Source organism: Zootoca vivipara, chromosome 12 (assembly GCF_963506605.1).
Source record: "Zootoca vivipara chromosome 12, rZooViv1.1, whole genome shotgun sequence".
Classification (NCBI taxonomy): Eukaryota; Metazoa; Chordata; class Lepidosauria; order Squamata; family Lacertidae; genus Zootoca; species Zootoca vivipara.
This window is the reverse complement of record NC_083287.1, coordinates 46,819,662-46,842,229: the sequence shown is the minus strand read 5'-3', so window position 1 is coordinate 46,842,229 and position 22,568 is coordinate 46,819,662. Positions and strand designations below refer to the sequence as shown.

The 22,568-nt window shown below is 41.5% G+C and overlaps 1 protein-coding gene across 1 annotated transcript in view; it reads left to right on the top strand.

Annotated features, from left to right (window-relative positions):
- Window positions 1-22,568, top strand: part of DNAJB6 (DnaJ heat shock protein family (Hsp40) member B6) — a 73,082-nt gene that overhangs the window by 28,164 nt on the left and 22,350 nt on the right. Inside the window, exons 6-8 of the mRNA XM_060280911.1 lie at window positions 3,071-3,202; window positions 4,538-4,679; window positions 5,297-5,367. Coding sequence (XP_060136894.1) covers window positions 3,071-3,202; window positions 4,538-4,679; window positions 5,297-5,367 — 345 coding nt within the window. The remainder of the gene's footprint in view (window positions 1-3,070; window positions 3,203-4,537; window positions 4,680-5,296; window positions 5,368-22,568) is intronic.

Sequence of the window (22,568 nt, the reverse complement as noted above, 5' to 3'; positions counted from 1 at the left end):
CACAACACACCAACCCTGAAAGTCAGTTGCACTATATTATTTTCCTTTCAGCAGCCTAACAGCCCATAGATAGAAACTATTTAGGTGCAAGGTATTCTCTAGGCATCATGCAGATACTTTTTTAACCTCTCTCCTCCTCATGAGGCATGCAAACATTGACTACACTTTATATGAGCTCAAACAAGTATCCTTGTCAGATACATTATGTTTATAATGTGTGAACAGGCAATATATATATGTACTGTATATCCAGCTTGGAACTTGTTCTCAGGCACTCTTTGATTTAGATAAGTTTTGAAGCTGGGAAAATAAGAGATGCTTCTGATCCTGGAAAACTGCATTTTAACTGGAGTTACATAATACATGTGGAAGCAACGAGTTTTTCCTGTGCCACAGGGTACTTTTGACTTGGCACACAGACTTTTTCCTCTGCCAAAAGGTTCCTGGGTGTTGTGCATATGTAAATGCTATGCATTCTGGGTAGGATCTATGGTAGATTGTTGGTTGCATGTTAGTCCCGTTGAACTCATTGCCTAATGTTTCATAATTTCAGTGAGCCTCTGATTCAGCTAAGGTAGTCTGGATCTAGCATTCCATTTTCAGCCATTCATCTTCATATAGTTGTTGAATTCCATTGCTTAACCTGTATTTTTTTCTTTTACCTTGTTCATATTTTATTTTAATGTTCCTCTTAAAAATCCGCAAGGACTGAAAACTCACTTTTTACAAATTATTTATTTATTGCATAACAACATTTATATACCATTGATTGTGGAAAAACACCTCAAATGACCTTCAAACATATAATTTACACCATTTGTTTGTTTTACTATTTAAAAATGGTAAGCTTCATTGGATGCCTTGGCAGAAAAGCGATATTATAAATGAAATAAATAAATAAATAAATAATGCTGCTTAACATAACAGCCTGGCGTGCTATGGTCCATGGGGTCACGAAGAGTTGGACACGACTAAACGACTAAACGACAACATAACATACGCATAACATTCAAAACACTACTTTAGAAAAGTTTCATGAAAATACTTCCCCTATCAAAAGGGGTGCAAAATGGTTTTTGTTTCTTAATAAAAAAGTTACAGCAGTATATAATAAATTCCTATTTGTTATTCCTAGTATGTTCATAGTTCATATGTCTGCTTAATGCATCTTCAAACACTTCGTGCATATTGATACAACTTATTTGTACCGACTATGGTAAAGTGCTTGGAGTATAACTTTAGCATTCAGGTAGTATTCAAGGATTTCATATACGCTCACAATCAGATGTAATGGACCATTTAAGTTTATTTAGGGAAGACATGGCTTTTACAATAGATCCGCTTTCAGAGAGGAAAGACTAGCTCTCAATTTTAAAAGAGATAATGCAACATATAAAATCACAATTGAGCTTTCAAAATGCCAACTACTTGAACTTCACATTGCCAGAAATTTTCTTGCTTAGTTTCTTCAAGCACATCCAATGTGGGTTTTCTAATACTTTATTATGATCTGTAGTCTTTGTGATGGCTTTTAAGATATTTTGTTAAAGTGAATCTAGAAAACCAGATTCATCTCCTTTAACAGAGTTTAGTAGTTATACTTTCAGGATTTTGAATATATAATGTATTTCTCTAAATGGCAATGATGATTTAAAAATGAACTACCTGCAGTGACAATGAACCTTTCCGCAAAATCAGCTGCATCCCTTCCAATAGGGAGGAAAAGATCACAAAGGCTGTAAATCTCTGCAGACTTTCGTGAACACAATGAGATATACTTCTATGTATACCTGCATAAGGTTGCACTGAAAAGGAGAGACCACTCCATGTACCGTGTTTCTCCTAAAATAAGACACGTCTTATATTTATTTTTCCTCCCAAAAAACACAGCACGGCTTATTTTCAGGGGATGTCTTTTTTTTTTTGCTGTCTTTGCGGAGGGGGGAGAGACTCACAAGAGCAATAACTTTGGGCGCAGCAAGGGCACCGCGAGTCATTTTTCTCTTAGCCAGCACTGTCTGTTCTGCTCTGCTGAGGATGACACAGGGCTCTTTCTCGGCGCTCGTAAGCAATGCCCAAAGAAACGCGGCGGCTGTAAGAAACCCGCTCTCCCTTTGCACAGAAAGGAGTATGGAAAGGCGGTGACAGCAGCTGCCTCTTCCGCAGTACACCTCCATACATCCCCTCTTGCTCCAAACAGCGAAAGGGTTCTCCCCACACATCTCTCCCCTTCCCACCCGCCGCCCTCGCTTTGTGCACAGCGAGCCGAGCTGTCTGTTCTTTTCCCCCAAGGTCTCGCACCGCCGGCAGGCAACAGCCCTCAGCTCTCGCGCGCAGCACACGGGGCTGACTGATAGGGCGCCAGGAGGCAGGCAGCGATTGTCCATTCGCAGCTAATGTTCTCCGCCGGCACTTGGGCTGGAAAATGCGCAAAGGCTACACTCACGCCCCGCCCGGTGCCTACTCACGCTGTGAAATCCGATCCAAGTCCAAGCGGCTGCACGGTCCCCGCGGCAAGAGGCGGCTGCACGGGAGCCGCTTCGGGGAGCACAGCGCAGCGCGAAGAGCCTGGTGAGAGGCAGCTGCGGCTGCAGGTGAAGCCTGGGATCTGCGTGGGCGACTGGGGGCGAACGCCCTGAACGCTGCGGCGGTGGCGAAGAGGCGCCCGATCAGCTGAGAAGCGGGCTGATCGGGCGCCTCTTCGCCACCGCTGCAGTGCTCAGGGTGTTCGCCCCCAGTCGCCCACGCAGATTCCGGGCTTCACCTGCAGCCAAGCGGCTCCCACCCCCGGCTTATTTTCGGGGGATGTCTTATATTTATTCTACTAACGAAAAGCCTGACATGGCTTATTTTTGAGGACCGTCTTATTTTAGGAGAAACACGGTATCTGCCAGTTGGAGAACTAAAGTTTGTTAATGATGGAAAGTGTGTGATATTGCAAGTAGACAGCAAGCACTGGCTTGGTTGTCTTTAATACTTAAAAAGTCACTAATTTTGTACCTTACTTAAGAGTGTGTAGTACTGAAGCTTACTGGTATATGATTTTTTAAAACTTTAATTTTATTTGCAGAAGATCCTTTCGATGACTTCTTTGGCAATAGGCGAGGGCCACGCGGAAATAGGAACAGAGGTGGTGGATCCTTTTTCTCCGCTTTTGGCGGATTTCCGGCATTTGGGAGTGGTTTCTCTTCATTTGATACAGGTAAGGTGAATTAAATTCAGTTTAGTCAGCAAATGTAGACAATTTCCCAATTACAGCAAAGTTTAAACTATAAATGGTAGGATTGTTTGATGATCCACTAGTTTAGACATGAAAATTTGGGAGTCATCATCCCTGAACATTGGCTGTGCTTGCCCAAGGCTGGTGGGAGTTGTAGTACAGCAGCCTCTGGAGCACCACAGATTCCCTTCACCTGAGCTAGAATTATGAGAACTGATAACTGATAGGAAACAGTGCTGATTCCAGAGCTATTTTAGATGCACATAAAGGCTTGAATTTGAACTTGCCTGTAGTTTGTTTTCTGAAAAGTTCATCAGTTTCAAAAGTGATTTTCCATGTGACATTGGGTAAACTATTATTAGTAACACTAATAACAATACTGATAATATGCCATCTTTCAGAGCACAGGGTGGCTTACATCATAAAAATAAAATTACAGTTTGGATTCCAGCTAGCATTTAGGAAATGCTAGCATTTAGGAAAGCTCTTCAAAAGGCTTGCAGCATAGGTTTAAACCAGTGAATCACATAATTTTAACTTTCACAAGCAATACATTATGTGGTTTACTGTTAATTTAATTTCTTAGTATCATTATACAGTGGTACCTTGGTTTACAAACACAATTGGTTCTGGAAGTCTGTACTTAACCTGAAGCAAACTTTCCCATTGAAAGTAATGGAAAGTGGATTAATCCGTTCCAGACGGTCCGTGGAGTACTTAAACTGAAGTGTACTTAACCTGAAGCAAACTTTCCCATTGAAAGTAATGGAAAGTGGATTAATCTGTTCCAGACGGGTCAGCGGAGTACTCAACCTGAAGCGTACTTAACCCGAGGTATGAGTGTAATTGGTTCCGGAAGTCCGTACTTAACCTGAAGCGTACTTAACCTGAAGTGAACTTTCCCATTGAAAGTAATGGAAAGTGGATTAATCCGTTCCAGACGGGTCCGCGGAGTACTTAGACTGAAAATACTCAAACCAAGGCGTACTTAAACCGAGGTATGACTGTATTAGAATATCATATTAAGGACCCAAACTTCATTTTGAGTTGGAGCATCGAAAGCTGAGGGAAAAACAACAGCTAAATTTAAGAGATTGGCGGTTTTTTTTTTTTAAAAATGCCGGAATCAGGATATAAACTGGTATTTGAAGTTAATAGACATGGTTACACATAGTGGCTTGACAAATCATTTTACTGAGTTTATTAATCTATGGGAAAAGCATGAGTGAAAAACTGTTGGGGGGGTTCAGGGGGGGAGATGTACCCCTTTTTCTGCCTTGGTTCAAGTACATTCTGACACTTTGATATCCTTACCAGGTTTTACTTCATTTGGTTCTCTGGGACATGGGGGCCTTACTTCATTCTCCTCCACATCGTTTGGTGGCACCGGGATGGGCAACTTCAAATCTGTATCAACTTCAACTAAAATAGTTAATGGCAGAAAAATTACTACAAAGAGGTACAGTGATCTAAATTCACATTTTCAGTAGGTTAGTTATGCAACTGGTTTTCTGTAGTCTTAATAGATTTTTAAAGACATAGAATTATAGAAATAAATTGCTACTTTATTACTTGCCCAAGGAAGGAAACAAATGCTTTCACTAGCCAGAATTAACTTCAAAGTGTGTATAGACTCTGTTTACATTAGCGACACACTCAGTTCCCAATAAGCTTAGGTTCTCTGTTTTCAGGTTGCTGTCTCTGATTTTCCCAAGTTTTGAGTGTGGTGTTAGTGGTGTCTGAATTAGCTGAATATTCCTGTGTTTGAGGTGCCAAAGATCCAGTCCTAGTGGATTAGAGATGTGATAAATATGTGAAATTGTGATGTAGGATCTGGATGAAATTGGAATTGTGCTAAAATGGTGGCTCAGGATTTCATAATGGGTTCAGTTTACATAAGCAGTCAGAATTGTTCTAAGCTTTTGCATAAAATGAAGCTTGCCAGTTTAGCTGCTGCTATTTGATGCCAATCAGTGGTAATCACTTTATGGACAAGATATCCATGTGCCACCTGGTTGCTATTTACAAAACCAAAACACTTCAGAAAAGACTATTAAATGGATTTTTATCCTGCAGAATTGTTGAGAATGGACAAGAGAGAGTAGAAGTTGAAGAAGATGGCCAGTTAAAGTCTTTAACAGTAAATGGTAAGGAGCAGCTGCTACGCTTGGATAACAAGTAATTCAACGCACGCATTTAACAGAAATGTTAAGCTATAACGAGCACCCTTTGAGGATTAACAGGAACATTTTTTTGAAGATTTCAAAAGAACTCTTTTCATTATACTGTACGTAATCTAAAGTATTTATAAACAGCTCATCGGAGCTCATGATACTGTCAGACTTTTGCGTTTATTTGCTGGGACCACATGAATAGGACCATTTTTTGTCCTTAAAATTGTTGTAAATTTCTGTATGCACTTTGCTTTTTATTAAACCTGATTCTAGGTGGACAATTACCCTGCATTAGCGCTAGGGCAAAATTGTACACTAACATTAGCATGAATCCTGCTTTTTTGATTTTTTTGTTTGTTTGTTTGATGTGTGAGCCAACTAGTAGTTTAAATCTACTGTGAAGTTTAACATTTCTGAGGCAGATTTAGTTTCAAGCTTTCAATATTTAGTAGTGAAATAATGTTAATATGTTACAGATGGTGCATTTTTGGTTTAAACGAATTAAGGATGTTTTCTAGTTGTGCATGAATGCTGGCAATTTAGTCAGTTTTGACATCTAAATGTGTAATGTTTAAGCCTAGGCTAACAAAAGTTAAAACTAGTGAGCTTGGGTACTTTGTCATTTTTGCTAAAACGTTTAAAAAATGAATAAATGCTGATGTTTGTGGTGCATTCTTTCATGGGTAACATTTGTAGCTTTTTTTGTGCGCCTGTGTAACTTGGATGATAACTATACTCTGCTTTTCAGTACCTGCTTACTTCAGACTTTCTTCCTTGCAAACGTTGCCACATATAAGAATTGGGTGCCACTAAAAGATTAACCACAACATTCTCAACTAGACAAGTGTTATTTCTCTGGATTAGGTAAATGTCACACCAGCGGATGTGAAACAATTGTTTTTTTCCTCTGCCTGCAACCCCCCCCCCATCTGCGCCAGAGAGTTCCCCAAACCTTTTGAAGCAGTTTTTGAGAATGTGTGGGGAGAGCAAAGTTCCATTTGCACGAAGCTCATTGCTCAAGCAGGACACCAGAAATTGAAATTGATATCGCCCTCTAAATTCATTTTTTTGTGAACTGACAGAAATGCAGCTCTAACAATTATTTCTCAAGTTACAGGTAGGTAGCCGTGTTGGTCTGCCATAGTAAAAAAAAAATAAAAAAAAATTCCTTCCAGTAGCACCTTAGAGACCAACTAAGTTTGTCATTGGTATGAGCTTTCGTGTGCATGGTATCTGAAGAAGTGTGCATGCACACGAAAGCTCAAACCAGTGACAAACTTAGTTGGTCTCTAAGGTGCTACTGGAAGGAATTTTTTTATTTCCATTATTTTTCAGCGAGCAATGCTTTTTGTTTTTTCTTGAAACAGTAGATGGCTGCAAAAAGCAAAATAGGAAACATATATTTGTTTTTCAGTTTAAGTGTTGCATTTTTTAGACTGCCATTTCCGTCAAATAAGTACACGGGCGAGTCCCTTATTCTGTATAAAATAGGCTCCAGTGAAACCTGTTTAGATTAACCTAAGAGACAGAGGATCACACTGGAAGTGTGTGAGAAAAAGGCGAAGGTAAACCTTTATCAGGGCAGCTTTGCTCTAAAACCTTTAGATCATCATTCATTGTAATGAAGTTGTTTCCTACTAGTCACTAGTGGCTAACCCGTAGCCTTCTGGAAGTTGTTGGACTACAGTTCCCATCCCATTGTTGTTCCTGGTGGCTGGGACTGATGGGAGTTGTAGTCCAATAACATCTCGAGGACTGTATGTTAGCCACCATGCCATATAACTTCAGCAAAAAGTCAGTACCTATTCATTTAGAAAGTGCAAGCGCACTTTGTATCCATTTCTAGCTTTGGATACCCTACCTACAAATTATAGAAAGCATCATTCCTGCATTGCAGGGAATTGGACTAGATGGCTCTTGGGGTCCCTTCCAACTACAGTTTTTGGATTCTATGATCATACCCCTTTTAAGGTCCTCCCTAATGTAAATCTCTCAATGGTTGGCATACGTTCACATATCTTGGGCAGTGTCTTCCAAATTGACTGTCCTTGTATGATTAAAGAGGGGAGGGGACCATTTCACCAAACTCCTTTATTGGGAGAAGAAATTCTCCAGCACTTCCTTGTGGGTGTGGAGCTCACCACTAGCAGTGGCTGTAGCAGTTTCTTTCCCCCTGAGTTCCCGCCCCCCCTTGCTGCTACAAAAGTGGCAGCAGCAATGGCTGTGGTGACAGGCTGACCACCATTCTGCATCTTCCACAGTGCCCCTGGCCAAGTGCCATTCTACGGCATGTGGGACAAAGGAATTAGAAAAGCTCAGATTTTTTTTGAAAAAACACAGAATTCATTAATCTATATTCATTCATTAATCTATATTCATTCAGAATTCATTAACCTATTATGATCTATATTTCATTTCTTATTTCTGTTCTCTTTGGGAAACATGAGGGTGAATTATACTGAGTTAGGAAAGGCTAACCACACTTGCTATAATCAGAAGCCTTTAACTGAAACATAAACTAGCTGCCTTGTGCATTTTCCATTTCACTCATAAATTCCATCCAAGTTGCTAAAGGAGAGCATTAATAGGTTACTTTCATTGAAGAATCAGCCCCTGGTACCTTCTCAACATTCACAGTTTAAGAACTATTGACAGTGCTAGCTGTATCTTATTACAGTGGTACCTCATGTTACAGACGGGATCCGTCCCAGAGGCCTGTCCGTAATGTGAAATGCCCACAATTTGAAGCGCTGTGTCTGCGCATGGTGCAATTTGGTGTTCATCTGTGAAGTGCGATTTAGCACTTCTGCACATGTGCAAGCAGCGAAACCCGGAAGTAACCTGTTCTGGTACTTTTGGGTTGCCGTGGGACATAACGCAAAAAGACGCAACATGAAGTTGACCCAACACGATGTATGACTGTAATAAATTAGAATCAAACTGTATTGTTGGGCAAAACTTGACAAGAGTTAGAAGGCTTGCCCACCAACAACTATATTATGGTGATAAAAAAAGTAGAATACTGTACATTATTTCATATTTCAAAACACAATGTGCTTAACTTGCCAAATGGGTGCTTTTGCTGGAATGGCTCTATGCAGGCAAACATGGGGCTGTGTGTATACTGTGGTTGAAAATCAGAACTGTGTGCCAAGAATTGTCAACATCCTGCATCCTGCCCTGCATTTAAAATTTACATATTTGCTTATTTTGAAGCCCTCTCCTATATCACTTGAAATCTCATGAGACTTCACCAGGCATCAAGCATATGCATTATCTGCAAAACCTTCACCACCAACCTTCAAGTTGGCATAATCCCATGGGAATTATGAGAAAACATGTAATTGGCATCACTGACAGACATGCCGCTCATACTTTGTAGCCTATCAAGAGCGGAGATTTTCAGGATGCTGAATACTGCGCTAGATGATTTTTGTACTTGTGCAATCTGATCATAGAATGCCCACAGCCCCAGTATACCACTTGCCTGGCAGTTCTATGTCTTCCAAATGCGCTGCATAATATTTAGCAGCAGCTAGTCATTTGGATGTCAAATCTAACTCTCAGCTGCTAACCTTTCTGGTATTGCAAGCCAAGCTACACTTTGTGTTGTCTGTATGTACGAGGTGTTAAATTTGATCTGGCGAAATGTGGTCCTTACTGCTTAGCATTTGTGAGAATAAATCCAGACCTTATCTGGGGGTTGGGTGTATTGTTTTTAGTCCAACAAAAACCTGTTAGTCAGTGGCCTGGTCCATGCATCCACAAAAAATTCAGTTTACCTGTTACCAGTCTGGAAAGGGTAAAAGGTGCTCATTTACTTTCCTGGGGGTTTGCTTCATGGCATGCACCTCCCGAAGATAAAGAACAATAAAAATGAAGGTCCTTAGAAGCCAAAGCAAGAACAATTGCAAGACCCAGATTATAAACATGGTCTGTCTGTCTGTCTGTCTGTCTGTCTATCTTTATCTATCTATCATCTATTTATCTAATGTAAACTACATCATTGAAGATACAAAAATCAAATCAAATCAGAAGATTGCACACTAGTAGACAAAGAAGTGTTTTGACTGCTTAGTATTTAGCAATTGAGATTTGTTTTATCAATTGTCCATTATATAAGTGATCAGCTCCTCAAGAGTTGGTTGTTGTCCTTTTTTGAAAGACTGAGAAGTCAAAGTGGATCTTTGTCTACAGTTGTGCCATCTTCTGATTTATATTATTTGATTTCTTTCCTGTCCCTTCATTGATGTAATTAGTTTTCCAGCCATACATATCGAGTACAATACAATACCATTTTCCTATTCCGAGTCATGTAATTGTTTTTGCTTATGCAGCTCCCCAAACCAGTGCCACCCCCCCTTTTCTGGAATAAGCAGTGTAAAATGTCAGAGGTTTGACAAGTCCATTTTCCACTCGCCCTACTTTTTTCCCCCCCAATGACCTGAAATTTTTGTTCCAATTACTTTTGACCATATATTTAATTTGTAGACTTCCGCAGTCTGCCTAACAGCTTATTTAGAGCCCCTCTCAATATACTCATCTGCCACCAGCGTTCTGTAATGTGACAGGTTCTTGTCAAAGTAGCTTTTGCATTTTTAAAAAAAATTAAAAAAACCTTTCATTTCCAAGTATGTATATTTCTGCACACCTAGAAAGTTTCCTTTAAAAACCACTCCCCTATGTATGGCTCTGTTTCTCTTCCTAAATGATAAAGCATTCAACCACCTGAGTTCTCAATTAGAGGGAGGAAGTGAGACCTACAGCAAACTGTTCCAGTGTGGATTACTTACAAGTATTCCAACTAGCCATGTTCTCTTCCTGGATATTCCATTCTGCCGCCACCCTGGCTTGGTTCTCCCCTATCCTAACAAGCACTCAGCATTTTGTGACTGCTGAACATGCTGCGTCCTTATGTGGATCCCCCCCCCCAAAAAATAATTACTGCAAGTTTTGGGGTTCCCATGAACCCACTTATAGCTCTGTCTTGTTTCTCAGTGCACTCATGTTTTGGCTTAAAAAAACCCAACCCTGTCAGCACTCATCAGCTGAGATGGTTATTAGAGGGGGGTGATTGAGTAGGATGGGAAAAGGAATTAGAGGTGAAATATTCAACAATGATAACAAATGGGCAGGTTATGGATTTATACTTAATTGGTACCACCATACTTATTTTAACACGGGTGTTGGTCCCTCTTGCTCAGTGTTGTCCGCACTGAGTGGCAGAACATGGACATTCCGCATGCAAACAATATGCTTTTTGCCACTGACCCTATGGCACTTCCTGACTACAGATTCTGCTCCATTGGCACACTATTATATTACGGAATGATAGCTTTGACTATCACTTGTGGGGGTTTTTTAGCTGCAACTGGCTGGTGTAGCTGATCATCTAGTCTTGAGATGGGCTACATTTTACAGCTGCTGTAAATTGGATCCAGACTTTGTTGCACTTTGAAATCAATGGAACAAAGGCATGATTTTATTTGTGCTGTTAATTTCAGTGGGGTGTATGTGCAGCTAAGTCTGAATCAAGCCTACTATGTGTACTATGTTTAAATCCTGTGGGTAAGTAGCTGTATCATAACTTTCTGTGGAACTTTGGCATCTTTTATTTTAAAAGCTTGGGTAAGTCTCAAAAGTTGTTTCTAAAGGCCACTAAATGCATGCTGTACTGTGGCTTATTTGCGTGTAGGTGACAAGGTCTGCAATCTTCTGCATTAGCACATGAAACACATTTCCCCCCCTTGTTTGAAACTTGACCCAGTTGTTGAAGCATTCAATACTGAGACATGCTAATACCAAATTTTCTAAATCGTGAAATTTATTATTAAATACATTGTATTAACCTGTCTTCTGTCTAGTTACTAGATTGAACGCTGTCATTTGTACCTTGGGATTGATTTCCAACAAGGTATTGCTAAACTGTCCCCTTTAAAATGTTGTGTTTTGTAAAGGTATAATTTATGTGATTGTCTTAAGTTTTGAGATGTCTGATTTAATTTTGAAAGATTTAAACATTGACTTATACATGTCATTCTCATGTCTGGGCTTTCTCTGTTGCCCATCTGCCTGGCTGAACATATTGGTTTGTATGCAAATAGCATTTGTCTGATGTCTTGTATAGTGTTGTGTCCCAGTATGTTTTGGAGTCTTCATTAACCATACGTGTAGGTTCACATTAGACCCAAATGCTCAAACATAAAATCTGCTTAGCTCTTGCTTAACTGTTGTTACAAGATGAGTCACTTAACCTCAGTTTCTTCATCTACAAAAGTGTTTTTTTAAAATGCTATATGCTGAAAATTGATAAATGAGGCTGCAGTTGGGTATCTTAGTGATTGCATATAGTTTACAACCTGTGCCCTCATTGTGATGTGATATAGGACAGTGAGGCCTTTGCCTTAATTCTCAGTTCTTATTGGTGGGTACTTTGCCAAACCTTCAGTCTAATGTCCTCCATACAAGCAGGGTTTGGGTATCTCTCTGCTCCCAGTTCTGGTTCCCATGATGTATCATAAGCTGCATTCGAAACTAATTTCATTTTCTGTAGTACTGTGGCATGTGAGACTGCTGTTTGGTTTCTGTCCTCCACCTGGAGTAGCTCTGTTTCATATCTTACTTTATGATGGTCACTGTCATTCTTTATAATTTAAGGGCTGCATTAGTCTTTTTACTTACGATGCTCGGCAGAACACCATTGCCATCTGGCTTCCCTATAACAGTTACTTTGCTCTTTATACAAAATGCTTTTCTGAGCCTAAGAGTTGAGCTTGCTTGTAATGAGATTTCACATGTCAAATGACCGACAGTCAACCCAACGAAACTTCTCTTCTTCCTTCACTCTTCATAATGAGTTGCTTGGTAGCATCTTCAAGTACGTTTCTTGTCATTTGAGTTGCACTAGCAGAATATTTAGGTTACTTTTTAGGTTACTGTACATGTTTCTGATTAAGGTCAGGTTGAAAAAAGAATTTGAGTCAATCTCTATTCAGCATATGTTTTGAGGTTGTCCAGGGCAGACTGCAGTCTTAAACGTCCTTGCTTCTATTTTGCTGGCTGTAGAATTCTGAATTTATTTGTACTCAGATTTTTGAAGAAGCTTTTAATCCTAAGGCTGTGCATTAGGTTGCTCACACTGGCCGTATTGACGCCTGGAACTGCCTTATATTGAGCCAGATCATTGATTCACTTAGCTTGGCATTGTTTACTCTCACTGGCTTTCCACTTTGTTTGATAAAGATCTTTCCTAGCCCTGCTACTGTGTATTCAATAGCTCTCTTGAAAGATTCAGGTGAAAAATAAGGGAATTACAGGAGGATAAGGCTACCAGTGGTTATTAGATAAGATGTCTATATGTGCATGATACTGCTTGTGACATACAATCACACCTGCACTGACATCTGTTACTTTCATGGTACCTCACCACTGGCTCCCCAGCTCAGTAGACTAGAGGCAAAAGTACACCAAGGCACAAGGGGCATATGCATTACAGAACACACTTGAATGTGCTCCATCTCATACTTTTAGCGTTGACTGGCTTATTTGTTTATTTAAGGCACTGATATACCGCTTAACCATTTGCATTTCTAAGGGATGTAAGGGACATTTGTTAAAAGCAAAAAACAAACCCAGTTAGTTAGCCATTAATAAACACCAAGCCACCAGAGAGTTTGAACTGAACTTAGGCAAGAGCTGATAGCCACAGAAGTTAAATCAAATTTTTAGTTTATTTGGCCTTAGGCTGCAGCCCAATAATTCTAAATGTACCAGGGAAAACAAATATAAATTAGAAAATGCTCCTAGGCAGTGCTTAAAAAGGAAGGAATTGCCCCATTCTAGTACTGACTGGACTATTACGTTGCTGTATGAGATGCAACCATTAGTCACAAATCTGTAAAAAGTACTGAGCAAACCATTCTAATGTTTGGGAAGTTTATTTAGAGTATTTTTAAAATAATGCACAGGTTTCAAAAGCTGTTGACAAAGGTCAGAATCCATGGTCGCAGGGCTTCCTCATCTAAGTCACCTCCTTAGACAAAAATAAAGGCCCTAGTGTGCCTCTCAAATCATAATTCCACTTGGTACTTAAAAGGGCATTCAGCTGTGTTTTCATTATGTGCGTCGTCCCAGAACGTTTACATAAGATTAGATCCATGGTAACTCTGTTTTCTCCCATAAATTGCTGCAGTTGGATACACAAATAATGCCTTCCCAAGCAGCATATCTTCTGTTGTGGGAGTCTCTCAAAAGCACTCCAGTGACTTAGATTTCTGATGTGTGTACCCAAGGTAAAAAGTACTAGACTGTCACGTAATTAGATTTTGGGTGGAGATAGAAGTTCACTGTTGGGTGTGGTGGTAAAAATTTCCTAAATTGCTGTTTGGGCCTGTTAATGGCAGCTGGCCAGGAAATAATAGCATATTATTTGAATAATGTAGGTCAGTAGGTGCTAAACAGACACCCCCTGGGACAATCTAGGGCGCCGCCTGGGGCAAGGAGTCACACATGCGCTTCTTCCTTCCTTTGTGTGGCTGTCTTGAGAGTGAGAGGCCCAGAGAGGCATGTGCCCTGGGAAAGGGAGAGCAGTTTCTGGAATTATGGGTGGCACAGCCTAATTAACTGATCACTGCAGATGTCTTATTGACAAATGTCAAACATGACAGCCTGTTGAAACGTACAGGAAGAATTCATTGAATGCAGGTAGTGACGAAACTTGGGTTGAACCTTCTGCATTGAAAACAATGGCAAATCAGTAGCAGCTACTGATTTTGTGTATTTCTATATAGCAGAAACAAACAAGACTTTTATAGGATGCCTTTTCTATTTGCATTTCATCTAATGTGCATGTTTTCGTTGCTCCCCACTTGCTCATTCAAAGAGCGCTCTTTGTACTCAGTGCCTTCCTAATTTTAGCCAGAAATTTGTGCAACAGGCATTTGCTTAATCTGATTATGGTTGAAAACTGTTACAGTGTTCTAAAAGTTACTAGTGTTCAGAATCCTGACTCTTATTGATGTGATTGTTTAGTTGTGCGAAACAAGTATCAAAGGTATGTTATCCTTTTTTAAGGTTTGCCTGCATGAACACAGTATTTTTAGGAAGATGGGAAACCTCCTTATACTGAGCCAGACAATTGTGGGAGGTTGGATTGGATGACACTTGGAGTCCCTTCCAACTCTACAATTCAACAATTCTAATCCATATATCTCAACATTTATAACGTCTTGTTGACAGGCGTGGTCCCATGTGTGCTTCTCAACATTCTAGCTGTCACACCACATACCAACACAGTAGAAATTAGTGTGGGGAAAGGGCAGGAGACCGTTCCCCCCACCCAGCTGAAATTTAGGACTAACCTTTGGGGGGGGGGTCGGGCGGGAGACTGTATTTCCATTGCTTTTGTTCCATCCAACCAAAGACCTGGCTTTAAGATGAGAGGAAAGAAGGTGGCATGGCAGTAAGGGCTCAAGCAAGAGAAATGAGAAAGGATAGAGGAGCCATCCATCTCACTGGCTCTGAAATGTGAAGCATTTGGCAATAAAGTTGTACCTTGGATCCTGAACGCCTTGGTACTCGGACATTTTGGCTCCTGAACGCCGCAAATCCTGAAGTGATTGTTCCGGTTTGTGAACTTTCTTTGGAACCCAAACGTCTGACGGGGCTTCCACGGCTTTTGATTGGCTGCAGGAGCTTCCTGGAGCCAATCAGAAGCTGCACTTTGGTTTCTGAACATTTTGGAAGTTGAATGTACTTCCGGAACTGATTCTGTTCGACTTCCAAGGTATGACTGTACGTAGGCAGGACTTGCGTTTGTTTTGTTTGGCAAAACAAAACAAAAAAAGGTTGCCAGGACAAGATTGGGCAAATGAAGGACCCAAGCTATTCTGAAAGGCATTGGCATAGTATTATTATATATACTTTTGCATTTTCCTCCGAGGAGGACAAGATGATGTGCATGGTTCTCCCCCTCCCAACAACTCTGCAAGGTAGATTAGGCTGAGAGACAGTGGCTGGCCCAAGGTCACCCAGTGAGCTTCATAATTTGAACCTGGTCTCCCAGACTCTAGTCCCGTATTCTAACCACTATTCCAAATTGGCTCTAGGCAATTCACACTGCATTTTATAGCTCTGGCCTTAGCTCTAGACTTTCAGACAGAAAAGTATATATATTTAGTGTACACATTCCATATGTGTGCCTGTTGGAATATACAAGCAATACTGCAGCAACAACCATGTGACCTGGACTCTCAAGATAGTCTGCAAGTTGTGCAACAATATATAAGAAAATGTGTTGAAGCTTACTGCAGACTGTTTAAAGATGCTTACCTGGCCAGAGTGAGCGATCTAGGGCAGATGGTGCAAGCTAAGACTTGGTGGCTTGTCAGCTGGTGTCTGGGTTATGTTAAAATAGTGGTTTTTTTAGACCAGATGACAGCTACAGTCTGTACACTTTCTGCCATATCAAAAAAGAACTGCACATTCACTGTGAAGAAATTTTGTTTTTCTCCGATTATGATAGCTCCCTGAAGAGAAACCTCCTCGGTGCCAAAGGGTGAAAATTTAGAACATTACATGTATCTCCTCCTGTGTCCAGTGGTTTGGGAAAGTGGCAAAGCAGTCAGATTATTGCTTTGGGAGTATACTTCCCAGGTACTAGCTTGCCTGTATGTTGGGTGAAAACCTGTGACAAGCACTTTTGTATAAAGCTTGAATGCTTGTCTCTTCAGAGCACTAACCCTGACAGTGAAGGCAATCAAGATAATCGTTCAGGTAGTATAATTTTTAAAAATGAACATTTCTAGTACTGTTAAGAAGCATGTCCAAGAGGCCTGTTTGCAAGCTGATGGACTAAATAAAGGCTGCTCAGTCAGAAGTAAAGTATTGGCTTGCTTACTCCTCTGGTGGAAGCAGAGATCTTTGATAAACAGCCAAGAGCTCTTTTACAAGCACTTGATGCACGGTATCTTTTCCTAGAACTGTTTTTCTCTTATAGGATTTGGGGGGGGGGGAGTATTGTACCTTTGTATTTCCTTCCCTGAAAAACGTTTTCTAAGCTTCAAGTTTTCTGACCCTCATCACAAGCTCCAGCCTTCCTCCCACAGTTAGAGCTGGAGGGGGGAGCAGGGTGTTGTTATCTTCACAGCTGTGCAATATGAGAAGCGTGAGATACAGCCCCCTCTTCAGTTTGGAACCTTGTCCCTGTAGCTATGCTGCACTTTGGAGGCACTCAGGCCTCAGCAGCACAGCAGGGATATTTGCCACACGCCTCTCTAGCTAACTCAGCATAAGGGTTGGGGCTTGCCCTTCTTTCAAGGGGAGCAGACCACTGTTCCTGATCCCATTACAGTGGGTGTTTCCGGCTATATGGACTCTGTTCTGAAACCATATGCTATCAGTGCTCCCAGCTACGTACGTGACACCACAGATTTTCTGAGGAAAATACAATATTTGAACAATCTTCCTAACAATACTATACTAGCCACTATGGATGTGGAATCTCTATATACCAACATCCCACACAATGATGGTTTACAAGCCATAAGGAACACCATTTCAGATAAAACCACAGCGGACTTTGCTACCAAACTCTGCCACTTTGTCCTTACCCACAACCACTTCAAATTTGGTGATGACCTGTTCCTCCAGATCAGCGGCACAGCCATGGGCACCCGCATGGCCCCACAGTATGCCAACATCTTCATGGCAGATTTAGAACAACGTTTCCTTAACTCCTACCCACTCAAACCTCTCCTGTACCTGCGATACATTGACGATATTTTTATTATCTGGACACATGGACAACAGACCCTGGAAACCTTCCACCAGACATTCAATGACTTTCACCCCACCATCAACCTAACAATGAACCAATCTATGCAAGAAATACATTTTTTGGACACTACTATAAAAATACAGGATGGACGTATAGACACCACCTTATACAGAAAACCAACTGACCGACAAACATATCTACATGCTTCTAGCTACCATCCCAAACATACCAAACAATCCATCGTATACAGCCAGGCCTTACGTTACAACCGCATCTGTTCCAACTCTACAGACAGAGAATCTCACCTAAGAGATCTACAGCAAACCTTTTTAGAACTAAAATATCCACCTGATGAAGTTAAACAACAGATCAACAGAGCCAGACAGATACCTAGAGAGAACCTGCTGCAAGACAGACCCAAAAAAGAAAATAACAGAACACCACTAGTCATCACATACAGCTCCCAAGCTAAAACAGTACAACGCATCATCAGAGATCTACAGCCTCTCCTGGACAATGACCGCTCCCTTTCTCAAGCTCTGGGAGGAAGACCTTTCATTGCCTACAGACAGCCACCCAATCTTAAACAACTCCTCACCCACAATTATACAACCACCAGACTTAACATGGACACTGGTACCAGAGCCTGCAATAAACCCAGATGCCAACTTTGCTGCCACATACACCCAGACAACACCATTACTGGCCCCAACAACATCCAACATACCATCTCAGGACTATTTAATTGCTCATCCTCTAACATTGTGTATGCCATCAAATGCCAACAGTGCCCTTCAGCTCTCTATATTGGACAAACAGGCCAAACCCTACGCCAAAGGATAAATGGACATAAATCTGACATCAGGAACCAGAAGACAGAAAAACCAGTAGGAGAACACTTCAATCTCCCAGGACATTCCATACAAGATCTCAAAGTAGCTGTCTTACTACAAAAGAATTTCAGAAATAGACTGGAAAGAGAAGTTGCTGAATTGCAACTTATCACCAAGCTCAAAACCATGGAGGGACCTGGTTTGAACAGAGATATCGGGTTCTTATCTCATTATACATGATAAGCGATCTTCAGCCATCTCAACCCTTGCTTTTTCATGCAAAACCATTTGCAGTCGTTTGCGGTCATCAACAGCTATCAGTCAGTCAATCACCCATTTCCACCACCCTTCTGAGTGATCCCCCCTCCCCATCCCCACCCCTCCCCACCCCTCCTCTACATAAGTGCCTGGAAACTTCCATTTCACTGTATCTGAAGAAGTGTGCATGCACACGAAAGCTCATACCAAAATAAAAACTTAGTTGGTCTTTAAGGTGCTACTGAAGGAATTTTTTTATTTTACTTCGATCCAGACCAACACGGCTACCTACCTGTAACCTGATCCCATGCTGACTTTTGGAACTGTTGTGCGAGGCAACGACAAGGCTTCTGGCAATAATACATTTCTAGTTGGCTTCATAGAGAAGGCAAAATGTGTGGACCCCTAGTCAGCGTCTTATAGTGGATCCACCAGCAGTCTGGCTTACCTTCCGGCTAGAAAACACTTCTCTTAGTATTGACCAGGGGTAGGCAACCTAAGGCCCGTGGACCAAATGCAGTCCAATTGCCTTCTCAATCCGGCCCACGGACGGTCCAGGAATCAGCGTGTTTTTACATGAGTAGAATGTGTCCTTTTGTTTAAAATGCATCTCTTTGTTATTTGTGGGGCCTGCCTGGTGTTTTTACATGAGTAGAATGTGTCCTTTTATTTAAAATGCATCTCTGGGTTATTTGTGGGGCATAGGAATTCGTTCATTTTTTTCACCAAAATGTGGACTGGCCCATGGCTGAAAAAGGTTGCTGCCCCCTGGCATTGACGGGTTTTAGGAGAGCACCGTGAATTAGCATGCTGTCTTTAAGCCGCCTTCCAGTGCTTTGTATTATTAGCTTAAACTTACTTAGGGTCTGTTTATTCCCCTTGAGAACAAAACCATTCTTAGATTAGTTTTGGGTTTTCCTTTAGTTTTGTACTTCCTTGGATTGTCAATGCTTTTATTTCCAACGGAGCCAAGTAACTTCCTCTTTGCATGGTGTCCAGTGTGTGCAATGGTCTTTGGGACTTTCTAAAACACGGCAACACTTGCCTACAAGGATAGTAACTGGTTTGTCTGAGAATACTGCCGGGAAAGGCTCCCTTGCTTGCCAGAATGTGTAGGTGTGACTTGGTACAAGATTTCCCTAGATAGTGTTTGCTGCATTGTATTTGATTGATGAGGAGACCTGCCCTCTATGTCAAATTACTACTTAGAAAAAACAAAACCCCATTCATTTGTTTCTGCAGAACCTGAATTCTGCTTCATGAAACCAGGTGAGATTTTAAGGCTACACTAAACTTGGCTCCTTCAGTCTTTTGAGGCTCCTTTTTATGCCACAGTTCTTTCCAGCATTGCTCCAGTTTCTGAGAATTGCAAATCTAATGTGGAAAGGAGCTGCAGAGCAAATTTTCCTCTATATGACCATTAATTTCTGACATTACCAAGCAGTGCTGGAGTGACTCTTGATTCAATAGTTGCTTGTGCAACCAGAAAGTTTGCATATTTTCTGTATACTAATGGGTTGCAGCAGATGCCTCATTAATTCTCCTTGAGGAAAGTAGCCTTAGTTTAAACTAAGAAGGACAAATAATTTTGCAATTTACTACTCTTGCATAATCTTAACTCAAGGTCTTAAGCAGTCCCAAATATTTAAAAACATGCAATCATAATAGCACAAAGCTACTTTTCCCCAGCTGGTTATAATCTCTCTTTATTCTTGAAGCAAGGAAAAGCTGTCCTTCAGATGTTATGGCAAACATATGTGCAAGTTTAGGAAGAATGTTAACTTATCAGTCCTTTCTTAGTTTGACAATAGAACATTCTTACTTAAACGATTTTCTATCCTGCACCAGGGAACAAAGCATTACAGACATTTAAATACATTCCAACTGTTGAGTTAATAAAAAACAGTCACAATAAAAATAGAACATCATAAGAATGTGCTGGATGAAACCAATGGCCCATCTAGTCCAGCATCCTGTTCTCACAGTGTGGGAAACCAGCAAGCAGGATTCAAGCGCAAGAGCACTCTCCTGTGGTTTCCAGCAGCTGGTATTCAGAAGCATTGCTACATCCCAACTGTAGAGGCAGAGAATAGCCATAATGACTAGCAGCCATCAAAAGCTCTCTCCATGAATTTTAACACTTTAAAAAAGATCTCTATGTTGGTGCCATCACTGCTTCTTGTGGAAGTGAATTCCGTAGTTTAACCGTGGGCTGCATGAAAAAGTCCTTTTTCCTAGAAGAAATGGGATAAAGGCACAATATCCACAGCAGCTAACTAGCCATCTATTAAAGGTTGGGAACATTTAAAGGGCCTTGCTGTTGAGAAAAGCCTAATAATAATAATAATAATAATAATAATAATAATAATAATAATAATTTATTATTTATACCCCGCCCATCTGGCCGGGTTCCCCCAGCCACTCTGGGCGGCTTCCAACAAAATATTAAAATACAGAAATCCATAAAACATTAAAAGCTTCCCTAAACAGGGCTGCCTTGAGATGCCTTCTAAAGGTCTGGTAATTGTTGTTCTCTTTGACCTCTGGTGGGAGGACATTCCACAAGGTGGGTGCCACTACCGGGAAGGCCCTCTGCCTGGTTCCCTGCAACTTGGCTTCTCGTAGCGAGGGAACCGCCAGAAGGCCCACGGCGCTGGACCTCAGTGTGAGGGCAGAACGATGGGGGTGGAGACACTCCTTCAGGTATACTGGACCGAGGCCGTTTAGGGCTTTAAAGGTCAGCACCAACACTTTGAATTGTGCTCGGAAACGTACTGGGAACCAATGTACAGTGGTGCCTCGCTAGACAAATTTAATTCGTTCCACAGGTCTTTTCTTATAACGAAAAATTTGTCTAGCGAATCCCATAGGAATGCATTGATTTTTTTTTAAATTTCTTTTTGCTCATAGGAAAGCATTAATTGAATTTCAAAGCATTCCTATGTGAAACCGCGATTCGCTAGACGAATTTTTCATAAAACGAATTTGTCTAGTGAGGCAACCTCCGCTCGAAAAATCCTTTCGTTAAGCGGAAATTTCGTTAAGCAGAGCATTCGTTAAGTCAGGCACCACTGTAGGTCTTGAAAGACCGGTGTTATGTGGTCTCTGGCCGCTCCCAGTCACCAGTCTAGCTGCCGCATTCTGGGTTAGTTGTAGTTTCCGGGTCACCTTCAAAGGTAGCCCCACATAGAGTGCATTGCACCAGGTGAGCTTTCCCTGAGTAGAACATTCCATAAACAGTACTGAAGCTGAGAAGGTGCTCTTTGCTGTTGCCCCCTGCCTAATTTCAGTAGAGAGGAGCACCAGGAGAAGGGTATCTGATGAAGCTCTTAATGTTCCGGTAGATACATGTGGGAAAGACTATCCTTCAAGTTGTCAGGTACTGCAGGTTACTGCATGATTTCCATACATGGAAAGAGAAAGATGCACATCGAATAGACAACATGAAACATCTTTGTGAGGGACAGGGGATATCGCGAAGTCCCTCCCCTCCTGAGTTCCAGCCCATCCCCGAGCGCAGGGGAAAGCAGGGAGAGCTCCGTCTCAAGTGGGGAAGCAGGAAGTGGGGTCCGAGGCTCAGACAGGGTAGCGGAGCCAGCGCCCCAGGTGAGACAGGAAGGGGAAAGCAAGGGGGGCAGACCTGTTCCCCCAACTCCGGAATTGCGCAGAAAACGTAGGGGGGAAGAGGATGGGTCTCCCCAAGTTGTTATGTTGGAGGAAAACTCGCCAAACGCCATTCGGAGGTTCTGATTCTAGCGGATAAGATGTATCTCTGTAAATAGCACTGCCTTCAGCACTGTAAATACGCAGCACCAATAAAAAGATAAAATGCAGAGCGGTGTAGAGTCGTTACTCTGAAGTAGCCCACTCCGGCCACTGTGACAATCTTGAAGCAAACTGCTAAAAAGCAAAGGGCTGCCTTTTGTGGAGTGTCACGCCTCTCGTGTGTGGTGCACTACCTGTGTGAGACTACTTGTGTGTAAGGTGTGAGACCTGACGCACATGCAGTCCATAGCTGCATATTTAGCTTATTACACTTGGTGGTTGTGAGTATTCCTTGCTTTATCAGACCTTCCAGCCACTGAGAAGTTACGAAGGGATGGTTGGTGTGAAATGGATGGTCTCTTCAGGATTTTACTTCTTCAGTACTGAGGCTTCGTTCAGTGCCCACCTCTCTATTCCTCCCATTTCATCCTTGTAATGAGAGGTCTGTGGCTTGACTGCATTTCTTAAGCAAATCAAGCTTTCTCCTAAAAGATTCTAAAACTTCCAATACATCAGACCTGTTGGCTGTGCTATAATAGGAG